At 39.4% G+C, this 22,160-nt stretch overlaps 1 protein-coding gene across 1 annotated transcript in view; it reads right to left on the bottom strand.

The window, feature by feature from the left end:
- Nucleotides 1-209: 209 nt before the first annotated feature.
- Nucleotides 210-22,160, bottom strand: part of LOC308393493 (E3 ubiquitin-protein ligase Midline-1-like) — a 60,174-nt gene continuing 38,223 nt past the window's right edge. The window contains exons 4-10 of the mRNA XM_080877292.1: nt 18,995-19,102; nt 11,591-11,739; nt 10,543-10,670; nt 8,075-8,218; nt 3,629-3,790; nt 3,129-3,336; nt 210-2,512 (exon numbers count right to left, since the gene is read on the bottom strand). Coding sequence (XP_080733418.1) covers nt 2,164-2,512; nt 3,129-3,336; nt 3,629-3,790; nt 8,075-8,218; nt 10,543-10,670; nt 11,591-11,739; nt 18,995-19,102 — 1,248 coding nt within the window. The 3' untranslated portion in view covers nt 210-2,163. The remainder of the gene's footprint in view (nt 2,513-3,128; nt 3,337-3,628; nt 3,791-8,074; nt 8,219-10,542; nt 10,671-11,590; nt 11,740-18,994; nt 19,103-22,160) is intronic.

Below are 22,160 nucleotides of genomic sequence, written 5' to 3'. Positions count from 1 at the left end.
AGTAACTTTATTCAAAACCAAAATGTCACAGTCTAAACTTATTGAATTTGGGACCGCCTGAATTTTCTCAATATGCGATCTTTATTTTTCACCAGAAATGGCTCCTGGCATTTCTCCTGGATATTTTATGAGATCGACTCTTGACATTCTCACACCAGCGCCATATTACTTAACTGGAGAAAAACAAAAGAGCACACTTTAATGTGAAAAGGAACAATGTTTATTTTTCACTCTCGTACAGACTTAGCTCAGACAGTAGTGACGCAAGCTCTCGTACTGTATTATTTTCCCGTAAAAATATCCACAGAGACTGAACAGATAACATCATAGCCTCATACAAAGTTCAAATGGAAACATTAAATTAAACACAATATTTGCATCATTTACAATGAAACACAGAGTTCAATCTATCGCCAATAAACACAGAATTGAAGCTCATTTGTCCTATGTATTGTGTTTTGAACCAACGTCCGTCAAGATATACAACCAAATCTTTACATTTACAATTTTGTAATGCTTAACAATTATTCAGTGGACTCTAACCTAAATTACAGAGCACATACTGTACTCGATTGTGTTTCTTCTGGGAGGTTTTCTTATACAGATTTGGACTATTTATGTATCAACAGCTAAAACTCACGTTGGCTAATTTTATCCATTTAAATTGGAGAAATTAAGGAAAAAAACAAAAAAACAAATAGGACCCGGTGACTGAGTGAGGTGAGTTTACCCTACTGACTTCGTCATTGTGCAACACGTCTGGGGACAGCCCCCCTGTGCGTGGGTGGTTGACTTAATAAAGTATCTTTTTATAGACAGTCTGAATATAGGTTTGATGACCTGAAGTGTAAAAAGAACATGTAAAGCAGTATGTAGAGATGAGAACACCCTGGTTTTGGTGTAACGGTATTGTGGCACAGATGTGTCCCACTAAATATCCATATGCTCAATTAGCAGAACGTTTAAAAAAAGAAGAAAAGAAAAGAAAAAAAGTACACCCCAATGTCCATTTCACACATAATCTCCAATAATAACCTGTGTCTACAACTGTAACACAATTCACATATTATGTACCACATAAAATAATAATGACAGGACTTGTATGACTGCCAAAAACAAACTGAACACAATAAGTCCAACACAACACTTTCCCAATATGAATACATGTTAATTGCACCAGAATCCATTTGAATGTTAAGCTACAAAAAGCATGAATAAAGTATGAACAATGTGCAAAGACAAAGTCTATATTTAAGGGAACGCTGCATTTAATATTGACCATAATGCTATTTTCTTCTCTGTCACATTTTAAAAATAAGTCTCCATTTATTCTCGTAGCGTAAAATTTATATGAACAGCAATGGCTACTTTGGTTCCTTTTTAATGAGCAAGGAAAAGATAAGAGGGGTGAAATTACTTTACAAAATATACATCTGTAATTCTGCTCTTTCCAACAACCCTGACGGATGAAAGTATACTTTTTGTGTTTATGTGTGCAGTTTGAGGGAATTTCAAAATGCAATATCTAAGAAAATAATCTAAAAAAGGCAGGTAGAGAGGAAAATAATAATTGATTGTGGCTTGTATCCTAGTTACCATGGTACAAATATGCTCACCATAGCCCAAAGTGCCTTAGAGTAGACTTTTCTAACCAGAGTCAGATTTGATTGAGCAAATTTTAATAATAGACAGAAAATCTTTTTGAGAAGCTTTGACAAAGCAACACGTCATGCAATACGTCTTTTTTGCACAGTAAAGCTGCGCTAGCTAACTTTGCACAAATGCTAGCAAGTTCTGTTGCTGTCTGAGAAAGTGAAGTTGCCGTGATACTCACATAGACATTTAGCCCAAGACAAACAGGGTGTTATGGCATGTATCAAAGGAAGCCAGCTTGTAAAGGAGGAATAAATCAGACATTTGCAAGTCTGGCTTTTTATTAGGACAGTGTGCTTGCTAGCTTCTGATAGAGATGGCATTGCCTCTGGGTACAAAAGTGCATATGAGGAGAATTTATGTTGGGTAAATAGAGCAGAGCTGATTGAATTAAAGAGGATAGATCCCTCTTCTGTTCTCTATCCAAAGATGAGTACTTTCACATCTCTTGCCCAGTGCAGCTTTAAGATACTAAATTTGGGTTGATTTATTTTTGTCTCTGTGTAGCCTTCAGTTGTTTGGTTCCAGTCCCTCTAGATGGTCAGGGATCGGTAGACCAGTAAGAATGGTTAGACACTTGTTCCACACGTTGAACACAGGACACACGGGTTGGATGAAAGAGACATGAAATGTGTGTAGGTGCTGGGAGCCTACAGCATCATAGAAGCTCAGGTATCCGGAATCGTAATCCAGCAGGACCCCAACGCGTCGCAGGTGGGGTGACGGCTCGATCGCTAGCTCCTTGCTGTTGTGACGAACCACCCAGGAGTTGTTGCAGCGGCAGAGCACCCAAGACGCTGAGTTCTTGCCGATCCATTCGTGCTTGGGGGCTGACTTATAGGCTATGCCTACAGCATACCTTGGAAGGAGATAAAATTTCTGTTATCATTATTTGGAAACCAAAGACCATCAGTATTTGCTTAGTTGAGTATCTCAGTATTCTGTTCATAAGTGAATTTGGTGGTATAAGCAGATGAAGTGGTGAACTGTCAGAAGTAATTGTGAAATGAGGCAACGCTTTCAATTTCAACATCAATCTAGGTTCCATCCTTCATTTGTTTCCATGACTGAAAAGTTGGGATTGCGGATACAGCTACCTGCGTAGTGTGTCTACACGCATCTTTAGCAACAGGCTGAGGATCTCAGACATCTCTAAGGACCTGCTCCTCCTTTATGCAGAAAGCAACAAACTGAGGTGGTCCAAGCATCTAAATAGGATGGAGCTTTCCTTTTAGAGGTTCTCTGGTCATGCTCGGTTGGGAGGAACCCCAAAGGCTGATCCAGAATACAATAGAGGGATTACATTTGTCATCTGACATAGGAGGATACCTCAGGAGAAAGAAGGAAGGTTGGTGGGGAAAAGTCTGCTTAGCCCCACAACCTAACTTTGAATAAGTGGACAGAAATGCATAGATGGATAGATGTTATCCTCAAACAGAATCCATAAATTATTACTTAAAATGTGTAGCTCTCACCATGTGCTTCCTCCAATGAGAGCTTCCCAGTAGTGACGCCCACTGTCAATATAGACATTTCCCACAACACCGTAGCTGCTCTGGCTGGCAAACCGCTCTTGGCTGTGGCCTTTCTTGGATGTGGTTTCATCTCGCTCCACTGTCAGGTTGTCGTGAGACACTTTCAGCTTCTTGTGAGCAGATTTAGGATCAAGCTTGAACGGCTGGCCTGTTCGTAGTAAACGAGATAAATAGAAGAGTTGATTTACAAATGGTTCCCATAATTTGCTAGGAAAAGACAGAGTATACCTGAGTTCTTACCAACTTGACCATAAGGACCATGTAGTTACCAGTAAGAGATTATAGTGAAGACTTTTCTAGCATATGTAATTTCTCTCCTTGACCTACTTACCACCTATGGCAAATATTTAGCAGTCCACCAAATAAATAGTAATTAGGGACTGTGTGTTTACAGACAGGAAAAAAAAGACTCAGGACTATTTCAGTCTTTATTATCTTACTGTTTGTCTTTAAAGTCCCTGGTTCACTGCTCCTGCTCCCCGCTTGGTTAATAGCCTTCACAACAAAGATATACTTGGTGCCACTCTGCAGACCGTGCACTGTGTAGTGGTTCTGCTTGATGTTGGGAACAATCATCCAGCTTTCCAAGGAGTTACAGAGACCTGAGAGTGGAGGAAAAAAAACAAAAAAGTCATGTCAGATTTAGTAAATAGACAGTTAATTCACTTAAATTATAATTCATTGTATTTATTTTTTGCATTATGCGACTCTATAGGACAAAGTCTAGAATGAAAATGAAACTGAAGTGCTGAAGAATTCATATAACTGCAGGCATTTCTCCTTAAAATAACTCACAAATAACAGAAAAACTATTTACTTAAGAGTTCCCTGGAAGAATAATGCATCGCTGTGTGAAAGGACGGTGAACAAAATAACTGGTTGTGTGCAACCCCATGCCAGTGGAAACAGGTGAGAGGGTGTGAAAAGGCACATGAGGAAACTATTCACACCTCGTTGACTTCATAGCTGCACTGTGCTCCCTCTGCTATGTGTGTTTGTGTGTCTTTGGTATGTGCTTTTTATTTAATGGCACTTTAGAGCTGCTGCACAACCTCCTAAGGTTGTGCAGCAGTGTGTATATGTGTATATGTGGGTGTACATTTTCCCTCCATTTCATGTCTTTGTTTGCCTGCTGATCAGGAAGCTGCCACTGCTCGTTGTTATCCATCCATAGATGGAAACTAGTGTTTTGGGTGTGTGTATGTTTTTTTTTTTTTAAATAATGAGCACCCACAATTTTAATGTCACTGTCACATAAACTGTTATGCCACATTCTAACAAAGACCTCTAAACAGACAAAAATATCATCGGCACTGACACTGAACACAAAGTCGTTTAAATATTTGTTTTACCTTTTAAAATGTTAAAGCAAGAGAGGAAATGAAGAGTCATATTCATTTACGAAATGAAATGGAAGCATTTCTGCAGTTTTGTAAAGATAATTTGCAGCACAGGCCTAAAACTAACCTGTATATTATGGAGCCCTACAAGGGACATTGGAAAAAAAAAATGAAGATGAACTTTTGTGAGATCTCACAAAACTTTTGCGAGATCACGCAAAATAGGCCGCATCCTTCAGAGGCCGCATTTGACGGCTGTCCCAATTCGAAGGCTGCTCCAAATGCATCCTTCATTTCCCCGAATTTGATGGATGGGTCGGGTGTATCCTTCGTGGCCCAATCTATCCCAGAATTCATAATGTGGCCCAGCCAATTCCAGTTTCCAACAATGGTGGCAGCTATTACTCTATCTGGGTCACAAAATACGCTTTCAAGATATTTTCAGGCGAGAATGTAGCTGTGTAAACTTCAAATATCTGCTCGGTTTATCAAGACATTTAACACTTGCAAAAGTGCTCCGAGGTTTTCGGAAATGTCTGTTACCCACCAGCTCAAACCTGACCAGGAGGTCGAGGCCCACTAGAGCTGACGAGAACACCCACTCCCAGTACATTGTGCCTGGACCTCCCGGTCAGCTTCAAGCTGGCGGCCTCCGAAGGGATGCAACCTATTTTGGAAGATCTCACTAAAGGTTTGCGGTAAAAAGTAACTTGAGATCTCGCAAAAGTTCATTTTCATTTTTTTTTCTCTAATGTCCCTTGTGGGGCTCCGCAGTATATTGTAAACTCACATATGCTAGCTTAATTCTTTCAGAAATGATAGGTAGACAGTGAGATAGCCCTGATGACTAACTTTAGCTAACACAAAAACATATCTTGTCAAGGTGATTATAGATGATAGTTTGTTATGTAACATATAATTCATTGATTATGGAAGAAAAAGCATCTAAAGTCAGGCTAACAAAGCTAGCTTAGCATAAAAGTATGATCTGTTAATAATATAATATGGTCTAGTAAAGCTACTTTCAATATTCTGAATTATTTATATTGACAATAATGTGCTTAGTAAATGAATAATCATAATGAAAGTAGACAGGCACCTAAATTCATTAGTTATCAGTTTAGGCTAATACGTTATACATGTATTTGTGTGTACTTTGTTTTTGAATGCAATTTAAATTCCTTTGGAGGAAAAAGAAACAATGAAATGTAGTTAACTGAAAATCCTGAATCCTGAAAATTATTAAATCCATGATGCTAAAGACTAAAGGCAATATTAGTGTATGCCACCATGCAGTTATTATTTAACTACTGAGGAAGCTACTGACACTACAACAGGCTAAAAGACCTCTAAGACTAAAAAGCAGTTTGTGCATGATCTTGTCATGTATTTCCCACTGGAAATTAGATTCAGAAGGCTGTACAGAACAATTAGAAGGATAATGTTTTCACTGTTCCATTCCATAAAATTACAATACTTCTACTTCCTGGATAGTGATACAACTCAATTTCCACAGGGGGGAAACTTCTTGCACATGACTTGAATGCCAAAAGCAACACCTCTGACTTTACCTGACCTGATAACAAGAGGTGAGAAAAATCATGCTGTCTTCTTGAATGGAAAGAGACAGAAATGTGAAAGCAAGAGAAGAAATGAAGTGTCAAATCGGTTTAATGGCTGTCATTTTTAAATACTCTTTAATCTGTGAAGTAATGACAAGGCAATGGCAAAGGTGTAACCTTACATAGATGGGAAGGAAAAAAATAAAGGAAGGGTGTAACCCAAAAGTATCAGGAGCTGAGTGAAAAGGAGGGAAACAAAGCATGGGAACCAAGAAAAGAAATGGAAAAAGGTACTTTTACTGTTATGTAATTCTGTTTGAATGTTAGAAAGGATTTCAAAAAGAACAGATGAAAGACAGAGAAAAGGCGGTTTGATTGAAAGGGAGCAGGGGATCTCGCCTTCAGATGCCCTGACCCCATTTTCTTCCTTGTAGTTGTTGCTCACTTGAGTGTGCTCATGATTGTCTAGGGCTTGTGTGTATTTGAGCAAGAGTGAGTATGTCGGCATATACTGCCTGTCTGTTGTTGCTCTACGAGACATTGTGTCACTTAGCGTGTGTCAAGGATGCTGATTCGTTTCCCAGCTGTCATCCCTCCTGACACATCTCACTCCTTCGATGCCACTTAAACCTAAATGTTTCACATGTTTCAGTGTAAGAACTCTGCATTTCCAGTGAAGTCTAATCTTTTACTGAGTGCTCTTCATGCATTCTGGATTTGCTATTGTCAAATCTTATCCCTCTTTCATCCTTCACAAGCTACAGTCATTTGATGTGTGACAACATCAGGGTGATAGTAGCATAAAGGCCAGAGGCTTCACTTCAGGAACTTCCACTTCCACTCCAACGCTATCTTAGAAAAGCACTTCAACTCCCATCTGCCTAAGGGGAGCTAGTGGCCAGTAGTAGGGCAGCATAAATGTACAGAGGTGATCTTAGGTCTGACGAGGATGCCTCCTGGATGCCTCTTAGGTGAGGTGTTTCAGGTATGTCCTGCCAGGAAGAGGTCCTGGGGCAGACCCAGAACTCACTGGAGAGGATATATCTTTCAGCTGGTTTGGGAATGACTCGATGTGCCCTCGGATGAGGTGAGATGACTTGTCTAGAATTAGGGTTAGGGCTTGGTTTTGGATGTTTCAAGGTGGATGCATTTAGAAGGCCCAATTGACATTGGTATGGGGCAGAATAGGGCTTTCTGGCATTACTTTGTCTACTTTCAAGGTGCATGGAGAGGAGAAGAAAATCTAAAGAAGTTACAAGTCTATCAACACTTTTATAATAACTTTAATGGCTTGGTCAAGAACTAAAGCTCGTGGCCCTCATTACAGTCATCCCTGATGTCTGTAGTGCACCCGTGCATATAGACAGCTGTCACTGGATTACTCTGATGATGAGTAAAATTAAACTACAATAAAAGAGTCAGCATTCAAACATAACATGATTCTTAGACAAGTTTTGATCTTCTTAAAGGATATGTGAATGTTTATTCACAATTCAGCGTGACAGATGGAAATTACATCAATCTGTTTGCATTCACATTTACCAAGTTAGTACTGCTAAAAGGATTGCTTTTTTTCCCACAAATTACATTAATTGGATACTTGGGAAGTGGAGTTGTACCTTAATTACTTAATGGAAGCCATTAAGGTGCTTTAAGACCCTGAATGTGGTGCTCAATGGGCCGCTTCAACCTCTCTCCTTCCCCCTGGGAAGTTTTTTGTTATGCAGTTCAAAAAGCTCTTCCCTACAAACGACTCACCATCTTTCAACTTTCTTTTTTATTTTGCTAATGCTAATGAATTCACCCCCATAACCTCTTATTTTCTTTATTGTAGCTGGGACCTTAAAAATAACTACTAAAATAAACTTTGTAGATTGGTTATCTGAGCTGGGTTATATCTTCATGTATTTATTCATTCTTGTGCTTTCAAGATTTGAAAAACCATTTAGTTCTTATCTGATTCCAGCATTCATTTCATACTTACTGGCAATGTTGGACTGTCCGGTGAAAATAGCATACTGGAGCTCATAGGACGTCACAGTGAATTCATCATCTGACGTCCAGTGGGCAGTGATTGTGTCATAGGACGCCGTGCACAGTTCTTCCCTTATGCACGGAGCACTTGGAGCTGCAATGATTGAAGAAAAAAAAATCATCGTCTCAGGCTCTAATTTTAGATTGTGTTTGGATAAAATTGCAAATTACATTAGCGATATTCTAAAGTGATGACACACTCAAAGGTTGTCAGCTGTTACAACGGTAGCCTTGATTAACCTTGTACGTGTTCATTTGCTTCGATTTATGAGTCTACAAGCTTCATTACACATAGGACTGAGGATGCTCTTTCTAATAGAGTGGTACGCTGAGCATTAAAAGGAAGGCAGCAGCAAAATAATAAACAATTCAGATAAAAAGCAGATCGCATTAACAGCGGGAACAGTAAATGTAACAGCCCTTTTTAGGAGTAACAAATGCGAGTCGTTACATAACCAGAGATGTTAGATTGGCTCTCTTCCACTCATGCATTGATTCATTGGAAAACTTCATTATGTTATAACTGTTTTTGTTTCACAGAGAAATAAATACAATGAATCACTCTTGTATTCAGTGCATGAAGCCTCTCGGTAGAAAGAGATAGAAACAGAATGGACCGAGGTAAAGAAATAAAGATATAAAGGCACAGCTTAAATTGATTGTAAAGCCACTTCCTATCTCTTTCTCTGTCTGTCACTCGCTCCCTCTCCCGAGCCTTCTGTCATGAGTGGCTGCACATAGTGGAGTGATTCAGACTGATTCACTTAGTGAAAAGGCCCTCCAGCGAAGCCCTCATGCATCACAGAGAATAAATACGAGCCAGCCACTTTCACAGACCTTCAAAACCCACTACACTACCTCGTTTTTGTCCCCACCAAGCTCCATAATTCATGCAGTGACATTTTGATGGGGCCTTGCAAATAGGACATCGGAAATTAATGTTGAAAATTAATTTTAGAGTTAATAGGCTGGGGTCTGTTCAAATGCAATGCTTGAAGAAAACCGAGACATCAAAAGATTTTTTTTAAATCCTAAATTAAAGCATGAATATAATCTTAATTGGAGACAATATTTGAGTTTCACAGTCCATGAGAAACTGAATCGTGTAATCAAAGGGCTACACTATAGATTAAGACTATACATTAGGTCATGGATTCCAAGAAAGAAGCCATCAAAAGATGATGATAATGAGGATGAACATGAACAGCAGTTCTCAGTGATTGTCACTACGCATTTTGAAAATTAGTTTCTGGTTAATCAGTATAATCTGTCCTGTCTTCCACCTCTGTTGTTGTGATTTAGCACGGTATAAATAAAACTGAATTGAACTGAATTGAATTATAATCAGCAGACGTCCATTTGATGAAAAATGGAGGTTAAACATAAAGGTTTCCCAAGCAGAAAGTTCTGGGTTTCTGGGTAAAAATAAAGCCTGCAGTTTCTTGAATGGCCACTTGAGGCTATCTTCAAATGCAAAAACTTCCAAAAGGCTGAACTTTACAGCAGAATAATCATCTTTACAGCCTGATACAAAAGACACTTTGCGTCTTAATGCCAAATTACTCCCTTTTGGAGTCACCCACCTGAATTGTATCTAGGCTTATGGGGTCAGATTTAGTTGAATAGGCAAAATAGCACAATCTCTAAACTCCTTGGAAACATATCCCTAAATGTAAATTTTGTGTCACGAACATTAACAAATGCTTTTTACGCTTCTCACTATATTTTGTGTTTTGAGAAATATATATCCAACACAGTTAGTTGCAGATATTCCCACTTTATACATGCCACCCTGTCACTGTCCTCTCTTTGTAAATACTTAAAATTTTAATTTAACCTTTAGGGCCCTACATGGTCAAGCTCCCCAGTACATTTCTGACCTGCTGAAACCGCATTCCTCTTCCCGAGCTCTAAGGTCATCAGCAAAAAGCGCTATAGAAACAAATTTTACTTACTTACTTACCAACAGTATATTTTTCTTCCTCCAATACCCACTCTGCACTAACGAAACACATTAGTAAAGCTGGCCCATAGTCTACTAACCAGTGTTCTAGCATTTTATTTGAATGCTACTTGGCACTAATTAGCAGTGATCTGTATAGTACAGGGCTGCCCAATCCCAGTCCTCGAGAGCTACTATCCTGCAGCTTTTAGATGCATCCCTACTCCAACACAGCTGAATCAAATGGTTTGATTACCTCTTCAGCATGCCATCGTGTTTGGCAAAGGCCAGATAACAAGCCATTCATTTGATTCGGGTGTGTGGGAACAAGGATGCATCTAAAAGCTGCAGGACGGTAGCTCTCGAGGACTGGGATTGGGCACCCCTGGTATAGTACATTGAATGCCTGCCAAGCTTGTTAGCATTAGTTGGTAACATAGCACATCACCCAAACACAGTCAGGCTATGATTTTTACCAGTGAGGTAATCCAGATTCTCCAACAGCTTCTTCTCTCTAGTAAAGTCCAGGGCAAATGTGTCGAAGGTGTCAGTCAGGTGTATCTCAGGGATCAGCACTTGGGTTGATGCAGTAGCCATGGAAACCCTATATCAGGACCAGTAATAATAATAATAATAATAATAATAATGGATACTTTATTGATCCCCATGGGGAAATTACTTGTTTTTCTCTGCATTTGACCCATTCACTCAGTGAAGCAGTGGGCAGCCCACTAAGCAGGCGCCCGGGGAGCAGTGTGTAAGGACGGTACCTTGCTCAGGGGTACCTCAGGGTAGCCGTTAAGTGGATTCGAACCGCCGACCTTCCGATCATGGGGCGACCACTTTACCTACTGAGCTATCCCTGCCAGATACTTGTAATACACTTTACATATGAACTAGTCAGTTTAAGCTATTTTGTAATTGTATATGTATGTGTTAGGGGTGTTTTTGAAGGGTAGACCACCCCAAAATAGATTTTAACTGGACTTGAAAAAAAATGTCATGTCAACATCACAAGTGTTAGCAATACAGTGACAAGCATTTTTAGCATTTTGCAAAGCATTGTACATAACATCCATATACAGAATTAACACCTCAACAGTTGCTAAATAAAAACACAAACTCCCAATCTAAAGAAAATCATCTTCCTAATTAGTGAAGCTGTGCAGATTAGATTCTGATTGAAACACTGCTTTTGTATGAAGGACTAAAGGATAATGATTTCTTTTTTATATCACCCCTTTTGTTTCTCCTGAGGATGCACATATTGGAGAGCAGGTTTTGTTCTCAATTGCCAAATCAATTAGTCAGAGAGCTTAAGCAGGGAATGGAATAAGATTATGCTAAATAGAAGATGAAATCCCACTCTACTTGTTTTGGCTGTTGACGAAGTTATGTACACAAAGTTTTCAAACTGTTTCTCACCATTTGTGTGGTTGCAGTCTTTAACCTCTCCCTTAAGCTAGATTTTAACATGCTGAGCTGAATAATTAAGGCATGCGGTCAGTGTGTGGGCTGTCTGACCTCTCATTGATGCTCTTTGCTGTCTGCAGAAAGCGAGCATGATCGGTTTCTTTCAGCGTTTGATCGGCCTGTGTTATGAGGGCTGTGGACCTCTCTATGCATTGCTTGCAGTTGGAGATCTGTTGGGCGAGCTTCCGAAGCCTCTGTGCCTAGAAAGTGTGAAAGAGAAAGTCACAGAAAAGACTATCAGGATGAATCGGAATGGATGAAATAGTGCTTATGCAAGTTAAGGTGTTGTGAATCATTTTGGCTGATAACATAATCAGAGCTGATGGCACAAAACGTCCCAGAAATATGGGCTTTTATGGGCGCAAGAAGATGGATGTTAACATTTTGAAGTCACTCATACATGAAAAGGTCAAATCCACGGTTGACTAATGTAGGTAGTCATCAAATTCTGCACGTTTTCTTCTACTGGTATTAACATCACAGAAGGTTAACAAAGGGCATGAACATACCCATCATCCATAAATAAAATCACAGGACATTTAGTTTAACTTTCACTTTACTTGTCTCTTTTTCCACATTCTTTTTGCACCTGACACTTCAAGGTAATGTTTTGGACATAGCTACCCATGATTGGTTGGTTTCTTAAATTCTGTTTTGAAGCCTTGATGAAACAGACTTGACAACGAGATTGAAAAGTCATTAGGCATTGAGCACATTTATCCGCTATTTTGAAAAAAGGAAAACAAGACGTTTGAAATAGACTTTTTATTTTATTCAGTATGACATAAAATTAGTGACTGACCCATCAACTTAGCAGGATAGCGTTTATAGGTGTCATAGGGGCTCATTTGCTTTCCCATAGACTTCTATAGAACGACTATAGAAAGGCTTTTTGCAAGCAGATACTGGCTATCTGGTGGCCTTCGAATAGAATGGTGGTTTAAGACAGCAGTCCCCAACCTTTTTTGTACCACGGACGGGTTTATGTCCTACAATATTTTCACGGACCAGCCTTTAAGGTGTTGCGGATAAATACAACAAAATAAAACCAGTACCGGTACCAAAAAAAAGAAGATTTATTCATAACACACGGGAAACGACCCAGGGAAACTGAGTTAGCGATAAAAACAATAAAAAAAATAATGCTAAAATTACTGAGAACCATGAATTTCACACCCAAGCCTCAACTCTCACGGCCCGGTACCAAACGACTCATGGACTGGTACCCGTCTGGGGGATTGGGGACCGCTGGTTTAAGACACTTCTGCACTGACCTTATTTTTCCAGCTTGGAAGCTACGTCCATGGTTTATCTTGTGTATGCCAATAAAAATGTATGAATTCAATTATTCATATGAATCATTTTAAGGGCATTCATTCTGGTAGGGAAATCTGAAATCGTGTTCATTATTTGAGTCACTTTACCCTACCTACCTTGTTGCTCATCTGCAAGATGCTTTGCAACCCACCAAACTAATGTAACAACATGCCTCTTGTTTTCTGTGGTTGGAGATATGGGTGTATAGGTCTTATTGCCGCACTAGAGCTACCATCAAAAATAAATTGTTGCATATAAAAAAAACAAAACAAAACATTTTTTCTTGTTAAGATGAAGTCCTCAGAAGCTCCATCTTAACAAGAGAAGAGTAAATAAAGAGCACACAGGGTGCTTGGCAAAATGTTTTCTTTCAGTATCAGCTAATCTTCTCATGCCCCAGCTAATCTTAACTTTTTCAGAGCTGTCAGTGATTCTGCTAAATGGAAATCTGGGATTTTAGATGGCCTCGTTTGCTCCTCGGTTTCATTTTCTTTCCCTGTCAGCAAAGATTTCAGGAGACAGATTTAGGTCAGTGGTTACATTGAGGTCAAAGGACATTTCATCAGCAGCTTGGCTTGCAAAGAACCCAAGATACTGTAATCCTGATTTAAGGGCACTGAAAATTTCAATCAATTGCTAGTCATTATTACTACAGAAACTTTGTCTCAGAAAAGACAGTGTTGAGTTGTTTTTGAGTATGAGCTAACACAAACACCCAAAATCAATTTGTAAGAATTCTGTTGGTCTATAAACAATGATCCATCCATCTGTATCCATTTCTCTATTTGCTGCACAATCCTAACAGCTGAAAGCCTAGATTACATGGTAAAAAAAAAAAAAAACATCCCTAGTGCATTCCAAGTCTCATTAGACGGAGCTTAAAGAAATCATCTGTGTTTAGAGTACGAGAAAGAGTGCCGTCCCATATGCTCTGGGATCTGCTTTTGGGCAGTCTGTCTGTTTTTCCCTTCTGTTGAATATGTGTTGAAGGGTTTGCCGTCTGTTGGAAGAGTAAGGATCAGGTCAAGCAACTGTGATGACGCATTGTGTTGATTAGAAAATGAGGTCTGATGATATCTTAAATTGATATCAGAGAGTTTAAATTGGGATTAATAAAAGCTTGGCCTTATAAGTCAATCAACTCTAGCAAAACACAAGCTCTAAATTGTAGTTAGGTGTCATGTAGATATTAAACACACAACATGAATGAGGGAATCCATTTGTTTCACAGGTTATTACAGCTGCAGACAATGTTCACTCTCGGAGGATTATTATGTGTGCTTGAGCAGTTGATAGATGGACTGAAGCAGCATTTTAATATTAAATGAAAGTTGTAAGAAAGATTGAGAGAATATGTAGGCAAAGCTTGTTATAAATACAGCATTTATAGCAAACAAATGGTGTCACAGTCCTCGCCCCTCTGAGCGTTCTATGGGCCAAAATCTGTGCCATCAGAAACTGAATTTGAATAAGTTAAATCTGAATTTGAATTGCTCGGATTGAATCTGAATTGTAACTTGAATAAATGCTTTTAAAAACTGAATATGAATTAGCCTAATTTGAAATTCAATTTATTGGTTTGAAAATGATCATCACTAAACTGAAATTGAATTTTATAGTTTGAAAATGAATTCATTTGCTTTGAAACAGTATTTAATCCTTTAAAAATTTAGCTCTCGAATAATTTTGGATTCACTTATCACCATTCAGTTTCAGTTCTACAATTCAATTTCAGTTCCAAAATTCAGTTTTTTGGGACTTACATCCGGTTCCGGTTCAAGAGTAATCAAGCGCAGATTAAATAGAACTACGTTTTACTAGCGGACCGAAAGTGTTACTGATGGGAATCTACAGCGTCTTGAGCTGAATTAAGACTTCAGAAGTCATTCGTCATGTCGAATGACCAGCGGATAAACTCTCAGGTTGGTAATAAATGTATTACATGTATAAGAACAAGCGTCATGTTAACAAATGATAGCCGTACAGTAACTTTTATGCTTATTGTAGCTGTTAGCTAAAAACGCTAAAGTGAATAGTTAGTCTAATTCATTAGTGCAGCATTACTGGATCACCTCTGTTTGAAGTGATATGATACAGTGGGGCAAAAAAGTATTTAGTCAGCCACTGATTGTGCAAGTTCCCCCACCTAAAATGATGACAGAGGTCAGTAATTTGCACCAGAGGTACACTTCAACTGTGAGAGACAGAATGTGAAAAAAAAATCCATGAATCCACATGGTAGGATTTGTAAAGAATTTATTCGTAAATCAGGGTGGAAAATAAGTATTTGGTCAATAACAAAAATACAACTCAATACTTTGTAACATAACCTTTGTTGGCAATAACAGAGGTCAAACGTTTACTATAGGTCTTTACCAAGTTTGCACACACAGTAGCTGGTATTTTGGCCCATTCCTCCATGCAGATCGTCTCGAGAGCAGTGATGTTTTGGGGCTGTCGCCGAGCAACACGGACTTTCAACTCCCGCCACAGATTTTCTATGGGGTTGAGGTCTGGAGACTGGCTAGGCCACTCCAGGACTTTCAAATGCTTCTTACGGAGCCACTCCTTTGTTGCCCGGGCGGTGTGTTTTGGATCATTGTCATGTTGGAAGACCCAGCCTCGTTTCATCTTCAAAGTTCTCACTGATGGAAGGAGGTTTTGGCTCAAAATCTCACGATACATGGCCCCATTCATTCTGTCCTTAACACGGATCAGTCGTCCTGTCCCCTTGGCAGAAAAACAGCCCCATAGCATGATGTTTCCACCCCCATGCTTCACAGTAGGTATGGTGTTCTTGGGATGCAACTCAGTATCCTTCTTCCTCCAAACACGACGAGTTGAGTTTATACCAAAAAGTTCTACTTTGGTTTCATCTGACCACATGACATTCTCCCAATCCTCTGCTGTATCATCCATGTGCTCTCTGGCAAACTTCAGACAGGCCTGGACATGCACTGACTTCAGCAGCGGAACACGTCTGGCACTGCGGGATTTGATTCCCTGCCGTTGTAGTGTGTTACTGATGGTGACCTTTGTTACTTTGGTCCCAGCTCTCTGCAGGTCATTCACCAGGTCCCCCCGTGTGGTTCTGGGATCTTTGCTCACCGTTCTCATGATCATTTTGACCCCACGGGATGAGATCTTGCATGGAGCCCCAGATCGAGGGAGATTATCAGTGGTCTTGTATGTCTTCCATTTTCTGATGATCGCTCCCACAGTTGATTTTTTCACACCAAGCTGCTTGCCTATTGTAGATTCACTCTTCCCAGTCTGGTGCAGGTCTACAATACTTTTCCTGGTGTCCTTCGAAAGCTCTTTGGTCTTGGCCATGGCGGAGTTTGGAGTCTGACTGTTTGAGGCTGTGGACAGGTGTCTTTTATACAGATGATGAGTTCAAACAGGTGCCATTCATACAGGTAACGAGTGGGGGACAGAAAAGCTTCTTACAGAAGACGTTACAGGTCTGTGAGAGCCAGAGATTTTCCTTGTTTGAGGTGACCAAATACTTATTTTCCACCCTAATTTACGAATAAATTCTTTACAAATCCTACCATGTGAATTCATGGATTTTTTTTTTCACATTCTGTCTCTCACAGTTGAAGTGTACCTCTGGTGCAAATTACTGACCTCTGTCATCATTTTAAGTGGGGGAACTTGCACAATCGGTGGCTGACTAAATACTTTTTTGCCCCACTGTATGTGACTATCACTGTGTTTAACTACCATAATAATTCTTAGGGTACTGAGTGCATGCTTAATTAGTTTTTTTTTTTTTTTTTAAACATACTGCTCCATTGCTATGTTTGACAGGCTGAAGTCGTCGGATCACCTCCTAAATCAACCATCTTGTACAGGTGTTTTGTGCCAGAAATGGAGTGTCCACTGAAGACTGAAGATACTGAATTTCTACGCCTTGCCATTGATCCCTCTTGTGCCTTCATCTAGACAAGAGACATTAACTTAACCACTCTCACATGCTCTGTACCTACATCACCTTCCCTGACAGTCGTAGCTAGGCTCATCTGAGGGTGAAATTATAAGAATGTGTTATTTTGCAAAGTGCTCTCTAGGGTTCCTAAATAAAATATGGCATTGAGGTCATTTCTTTTGAATTAATCCCTTCTTCTGAAATATAAGAACCTCTCCTGGTTTTAATGGCACTTTGGATTTCCTTACTTTCTGTTCCACTCCCAACCCCGAATAGATGCTGACACAGTAACATGGAAGAGGGAAAGAAGTTGGAAAGGACTACTACAAATAAACCTAATGCCTAACAATGTAAAATAAGAACAATAATAACAATAAAGGTAAAAGATGAAGTAACAAGTTTTTAGTTTCTTGTTTATTCCAAATGATCATCCAGATGTCTGTGACATCTGATGACAAACACCATAATGGAAGACCTTTGTCATCACATGCTTAAACTCATCATATATTTTTGCATATGCTGAACAGACAGTCAGACATGCTTTAACTGTGGGGTAGAAAACTGCATGAACACCATACGGCAGGGGTCTCAAACGCTGTCCTGCAACTTTTCCATGTGTCCCTGTTGCAACACACCTAGTAGGTCATTAGGAAGACTATAGAACTTGACTGCATGCTGAGTTGGCAATTCAGCCATTTGATTCATGTTACAGCAGCTCATGAGTGAATGAACATGGTGCAATAAAAGTATTTTTAGAAGTATATGTTTCCAAATACATACATTTACTTAAATTTACTTGAGTAGGGTTAGGGGTTGCCACCTCAGCATGCAGTCAAGTTCTATACTCTTGCTAATGACCTACTAATTGTATTCAGGTGTGTTGCACCAGGGACACATGGATAAGTTGCATGACACCAGCTCTCGAGGACTGGAGTTTGAGACCCCTGTCATACGAAATATGACAGGTGTGGTTGAACTGCATGAAGACTCTGAAGTGTCTCTTCTCTTCTGGCAGGACAGGAATGTGGCCTTGTCCTGTGAGCCACCTTAAGGGTGTACTTGGAGTAGAACTGGACTGTCACCGGCCTCAGGCTCTTCACCTTTTCAAAGACAAAGCAGTCATTTAGATAAAATATTAGATATTGTTTACCTGTAAATGCACAAAGTAAATTTAGAAATGTAATTCTTGTCAAGAGTGAACAAGCACTGATAGTGTAATCTACAGCTCTGGCCAAATGTTTAGAAACTGAGAAGTGTTGTTTGTTTATTTACAAAGTTTGCTGTTTCAGTGATAGTTGTATATCATATTATATCACTTCAAACAGATGTGATCCAGCAATGCTGCACTAATGAATTAGACTAACTATTCACTTTAGCTAACGTTATTAAGTTAGCTAAAGAGTTGGGATGCTGTGTGAGACATAAATAAAGCTAAAATACAAAGGTTTGGACACCGTTTTGCATGTTTCCCTACTGTAGGAGTCTCTGCAAGCATACAGGGCTCTGAGAGGGTACAAGATGACAACTTTGGAATTCTACTAGAAACAGTCGATCATATTTGTTTGTCAAAGCTGAATTCAGGGGAAACTACGCTAAATTAGTGTTTTTAGCTAACAGCTACGATAAGCATAAAAGTTACTGTACGGCTATCATTTGTTAACATGACGCTTGTTCTTATACATGTAATACATTTATTACCAACCTGAGAGTTTATCCGCTGGTCATTCGACATGACGAATGACTTCTGAAGTCTTAATTCAGCTCAAGACGCTGTAGATTCCCATCAGTAACACTTTCGGTCCACTAGTAAAACGTAGTTCTATTTAATCTGCGCTTGATTACTCTTGAACCGGAACCGGATGTAAGTCCCAAAAAACTGAATTTTGGAACTGAAATTGAATTGTAGAACTGAAACTGAATGTTGAGAAGTGAATCCGAAATTATTCGAGAGCTAAATTTTTAATGGATAAAATACTGTTTCAAAGCAAATGAATTCATTTTCAAACTATAAAATTCAATTTCAGTTTAGTGATGATCATTTTCAAACCAATAAATTGAATTTCAAATTAGGCTAATTCATATTCAGTTTTTAAAAGCATTTATTCAAGTTACAATTCAGATTCAATCCGAGCAATTCAAATTCAGATTTAACTTATTCAAATTCAGTTTCTGATGGCACAGATTTCGGCCCATAGCGTTCACCTCACCTTCCCCTCTTTGATCTTGTTCCCGATGATCTGCCTCCTCTGCTGAATAATGTCAATCAGGACGTCACACTCCTCCAAGAGCTTGCCCTCCTGGCGGGACGCGTTCACCTGAGAAACCAATTCATGGCGAGTATTAGACAAACAAAGCGACTGATGAAAGGTGTGGATGGGGTATATAGAGGGATGTATGTTTAGTGATTCCACATCATGTCCACTGAGGGACAGGGTGTTATTTTCATCCATCAGCCAGCCCTCCTGTCTGGAAGCAAACACTTGACGAAGATATTCAGCTATTTTGCCTCCTGCTGGCTAGAGGGCTGAGTGATAAGGAAAGTAAGCGGGAAGCACTATGTCTGTTAGAAAGCACACATGACTCTCAGCAATATGCTGTGCAAGGGTAATGAAATGAGCTCTTATACACGGTACAGTGTATATATATTTGCCTTTTTATATGAGTGTGAGAATTCTGAATGTGAAAGAAATGTACAGTAGGTTTATGTTTTTGCTGTTTTATATATTAAACAAGTACATAAAAAGGTGAAGCGATGTACAAATAGATCTTGTGGAAAATCTGACTCACTGAGCAACTTCAATAACAGAAGTTGCTTTTCAAATTCAACGAAGGGCATTTGTGAACTGTCACGGACATGTAGATATCTATAGCAAAATGCCCAATTCACAGCAGAGATAAACATGTTCACAGGCTGATAAACTAAAGTATTTTTGGTCTTATTTTCCCCTTCATAAAAACTCTACTTCCTAACTCATAACTAGTTATCCATTATTAGAAGTGAGGCAGCTTTTAGAGGCAGGTTGGCTAGCTACAAACTGGATGGCTAACTCTTTGCTAATCATCGGTTCAGCTAATTCAAATCAAAGATCTAAATCTTCAAACTGTGTTTGAGATGTTGGTGCCTTTTGAATCATTTTTAATGCAATTATCTGACAAATAATATGCCATGCTCTTCCACTAATTTTACTAAACAGGCGTTCTATCTATTGTAGCTAACCTAGGTTAGTTAGCTTGCTAAAGAAGCTAACTAGTCAAGAATACTTATTATTCATGACAAACAAAAATATGCAGTAACTTTATTTTTACAGATGCTGTCGTGTAGCATTTAAGGGGAATGGAATATAAAGGTGATTACATCTAAACAGTCAAATTATTCTTTTACAGACATATATACCTACAATCATTGTAGGTATATATTATGGAATTCACAATATTGAATTCCAGTGTAGAGCCTAGTAATATCCTAAGTGAGCAGCAGTATTATAAAAGGAGCATAATCAGCCTAATTTCAGTCTATGGACTGAAACATCTGTGTGCCTCAAATCCCACTGATGGCAGTTAACTTTAATAAAAATGATTTAGTCTAGCTGGAAGGTGTCTGAAAAAGTGCAGCTGACCGCTTTCAAGGTGGTTCTGCCATGAGGGTCCATTCTGTGAGGCAATTGATTCACTTTGCAGTTGGAACCTGTATAGTCTGAGCAGGCTATAAAAGTTGTTCAAGTCCAATTATGAGAGTGCAGGTCCAAACATAATGTGTAATTTCTCATTGTGGTCATTTCCTAGCGGCCCTTTCAGCACCTTGTAAAGTGTTTTCTTGCTGCAGCAGAGCGATAGCACTGGGAGCAATGAAAGGGAAGTCTGCTGTGAGCGTTACTGAGCTGAAGAAAGACTGCACAGTTATTCATGCAAACATACACTCTTACAAGCACACATCAATGCTGACAGGCGTTTTAATAATGACATCATAGGGGCTCATTTGCTTTTCCTCCACAGAGCCAAACGAGGTTGGAGTAGACTTCCACAATATCCTCAGCGTCCCTTCCTAAACAGCATTTATGTGATTTTCTGGGATCATTTTGCCAACAGAAACAATTTTCCACCTGGATTACATCTCAGTGCTTATGTTAGACATGCCGAGCTGAATGCCTAAGCTCTGCTCTATAGCAATGCCTCTGCAACTGTCTTTTCAACACTGTTAATTGGTTTCATCAACATCACTGTGACAGCTCTGGTGAAGCCTGACATTTTTAACAGTTTACTGTATATGTTATCTCTGAGTGGCATTTTGTACACCACTTAGTATACTTATGCAGATATAAGGTATTTTGGGTTGAAGCCTTTCTTAATATAAACCAAAAGAGCACATGCTGAGGCTAATCTGTTCCTTGGAAGGCAGCTCTTTTCATCTCTAGCCGCATTTATTTAACTTCTGGCACTGATTAATGTTTTGATGTTTTAGGAATGGCTTCCAAAAACTGATTGAAACAGCCTAAAATGAAGTTGGAACAAAAGCCTCAGAATTTTCTGGCATTACTTTGTCTCTTTAGTTTACCAGAAAGCTCTAACTTGCTTTCTCGGACATTACGTGACTGTAGAAGGTGACATCTGAAGGTGTCACTGTGGATTTAAGGTGATATACCCCTCTATGCTTATCTCTCAATAAGATGGCACAGACACAAAAGTAATCTTAAGCTCTTTTCACAGATGCACTTTAGCCCTGAACTTTTTCGGGATTTACACAACAGACATTTGAGAATGCAAAGGTCTGACACATCCTGGATGCTAGCCAGTATGCCCTCTGTGCCCTCTCTGTTCAACTTAGTCTATGTGCTGTCTGAACATGCCCATGTGAGGATAGCACATCTAATGTTCCAATGTATTAACCAATAGCAGGTGGGTGTCACCTTTGCTGTCACCTATATGCTCTATGTCAGGGGTGGGGGAAATCCAGGCCTCAAGGGCCGGTGTCCTGCAGGTTTTAGATGTGTCCTTGATCCAACACAGCTGAGTTAAATTGCTAAATTACCTCCTCAACATGTCTTGAACTCTCCAGAGGCCTGGTAATGAACTAATCGTTTGATTGAGGTGTGTTGACCCAGGGTGAGATCTAAAACCTGCAGGACACCGGCCCTTGAAGCCTGGAGTTCCCCCACCCCTGCACTATGTAGACAGTACCATTGACTAAACCAGTAATTACACTTCTATAAGTGCAAATACATGTATTTATGAACTATCTATGGCTCATTCAGAATAATCAGACTGAAAGGCTAGTCTAAAGGTAAGGTAACCCATAACTGACAAGCATGGTTCTGCACTGGTAGTCCACATGGACTTTTGGCCTTAGTGTATAAGATGATTACTCACAATCGCTCT

The sequence above is a fragment of the Rhamphochromis sp. 'chilingali' genome (assembly GCF_963969265.1).
Source record: "Rhamphochromis sp. 'chilingali' genome assembly, chromosome: 3".
Taxonomy (NCBI): domain Eukaryota; kingdom Metazoa; phylum Chordata; class Actinopteri; order Cichliformes; family Cichlidae; genus Rhamphochromis; species Rhamphochromis sp. 'chilingali'.
Note: the sequence above shows the minus strand (reverse complement) of the source record. Positions and strands in the feature narration are given on the sequence as shown.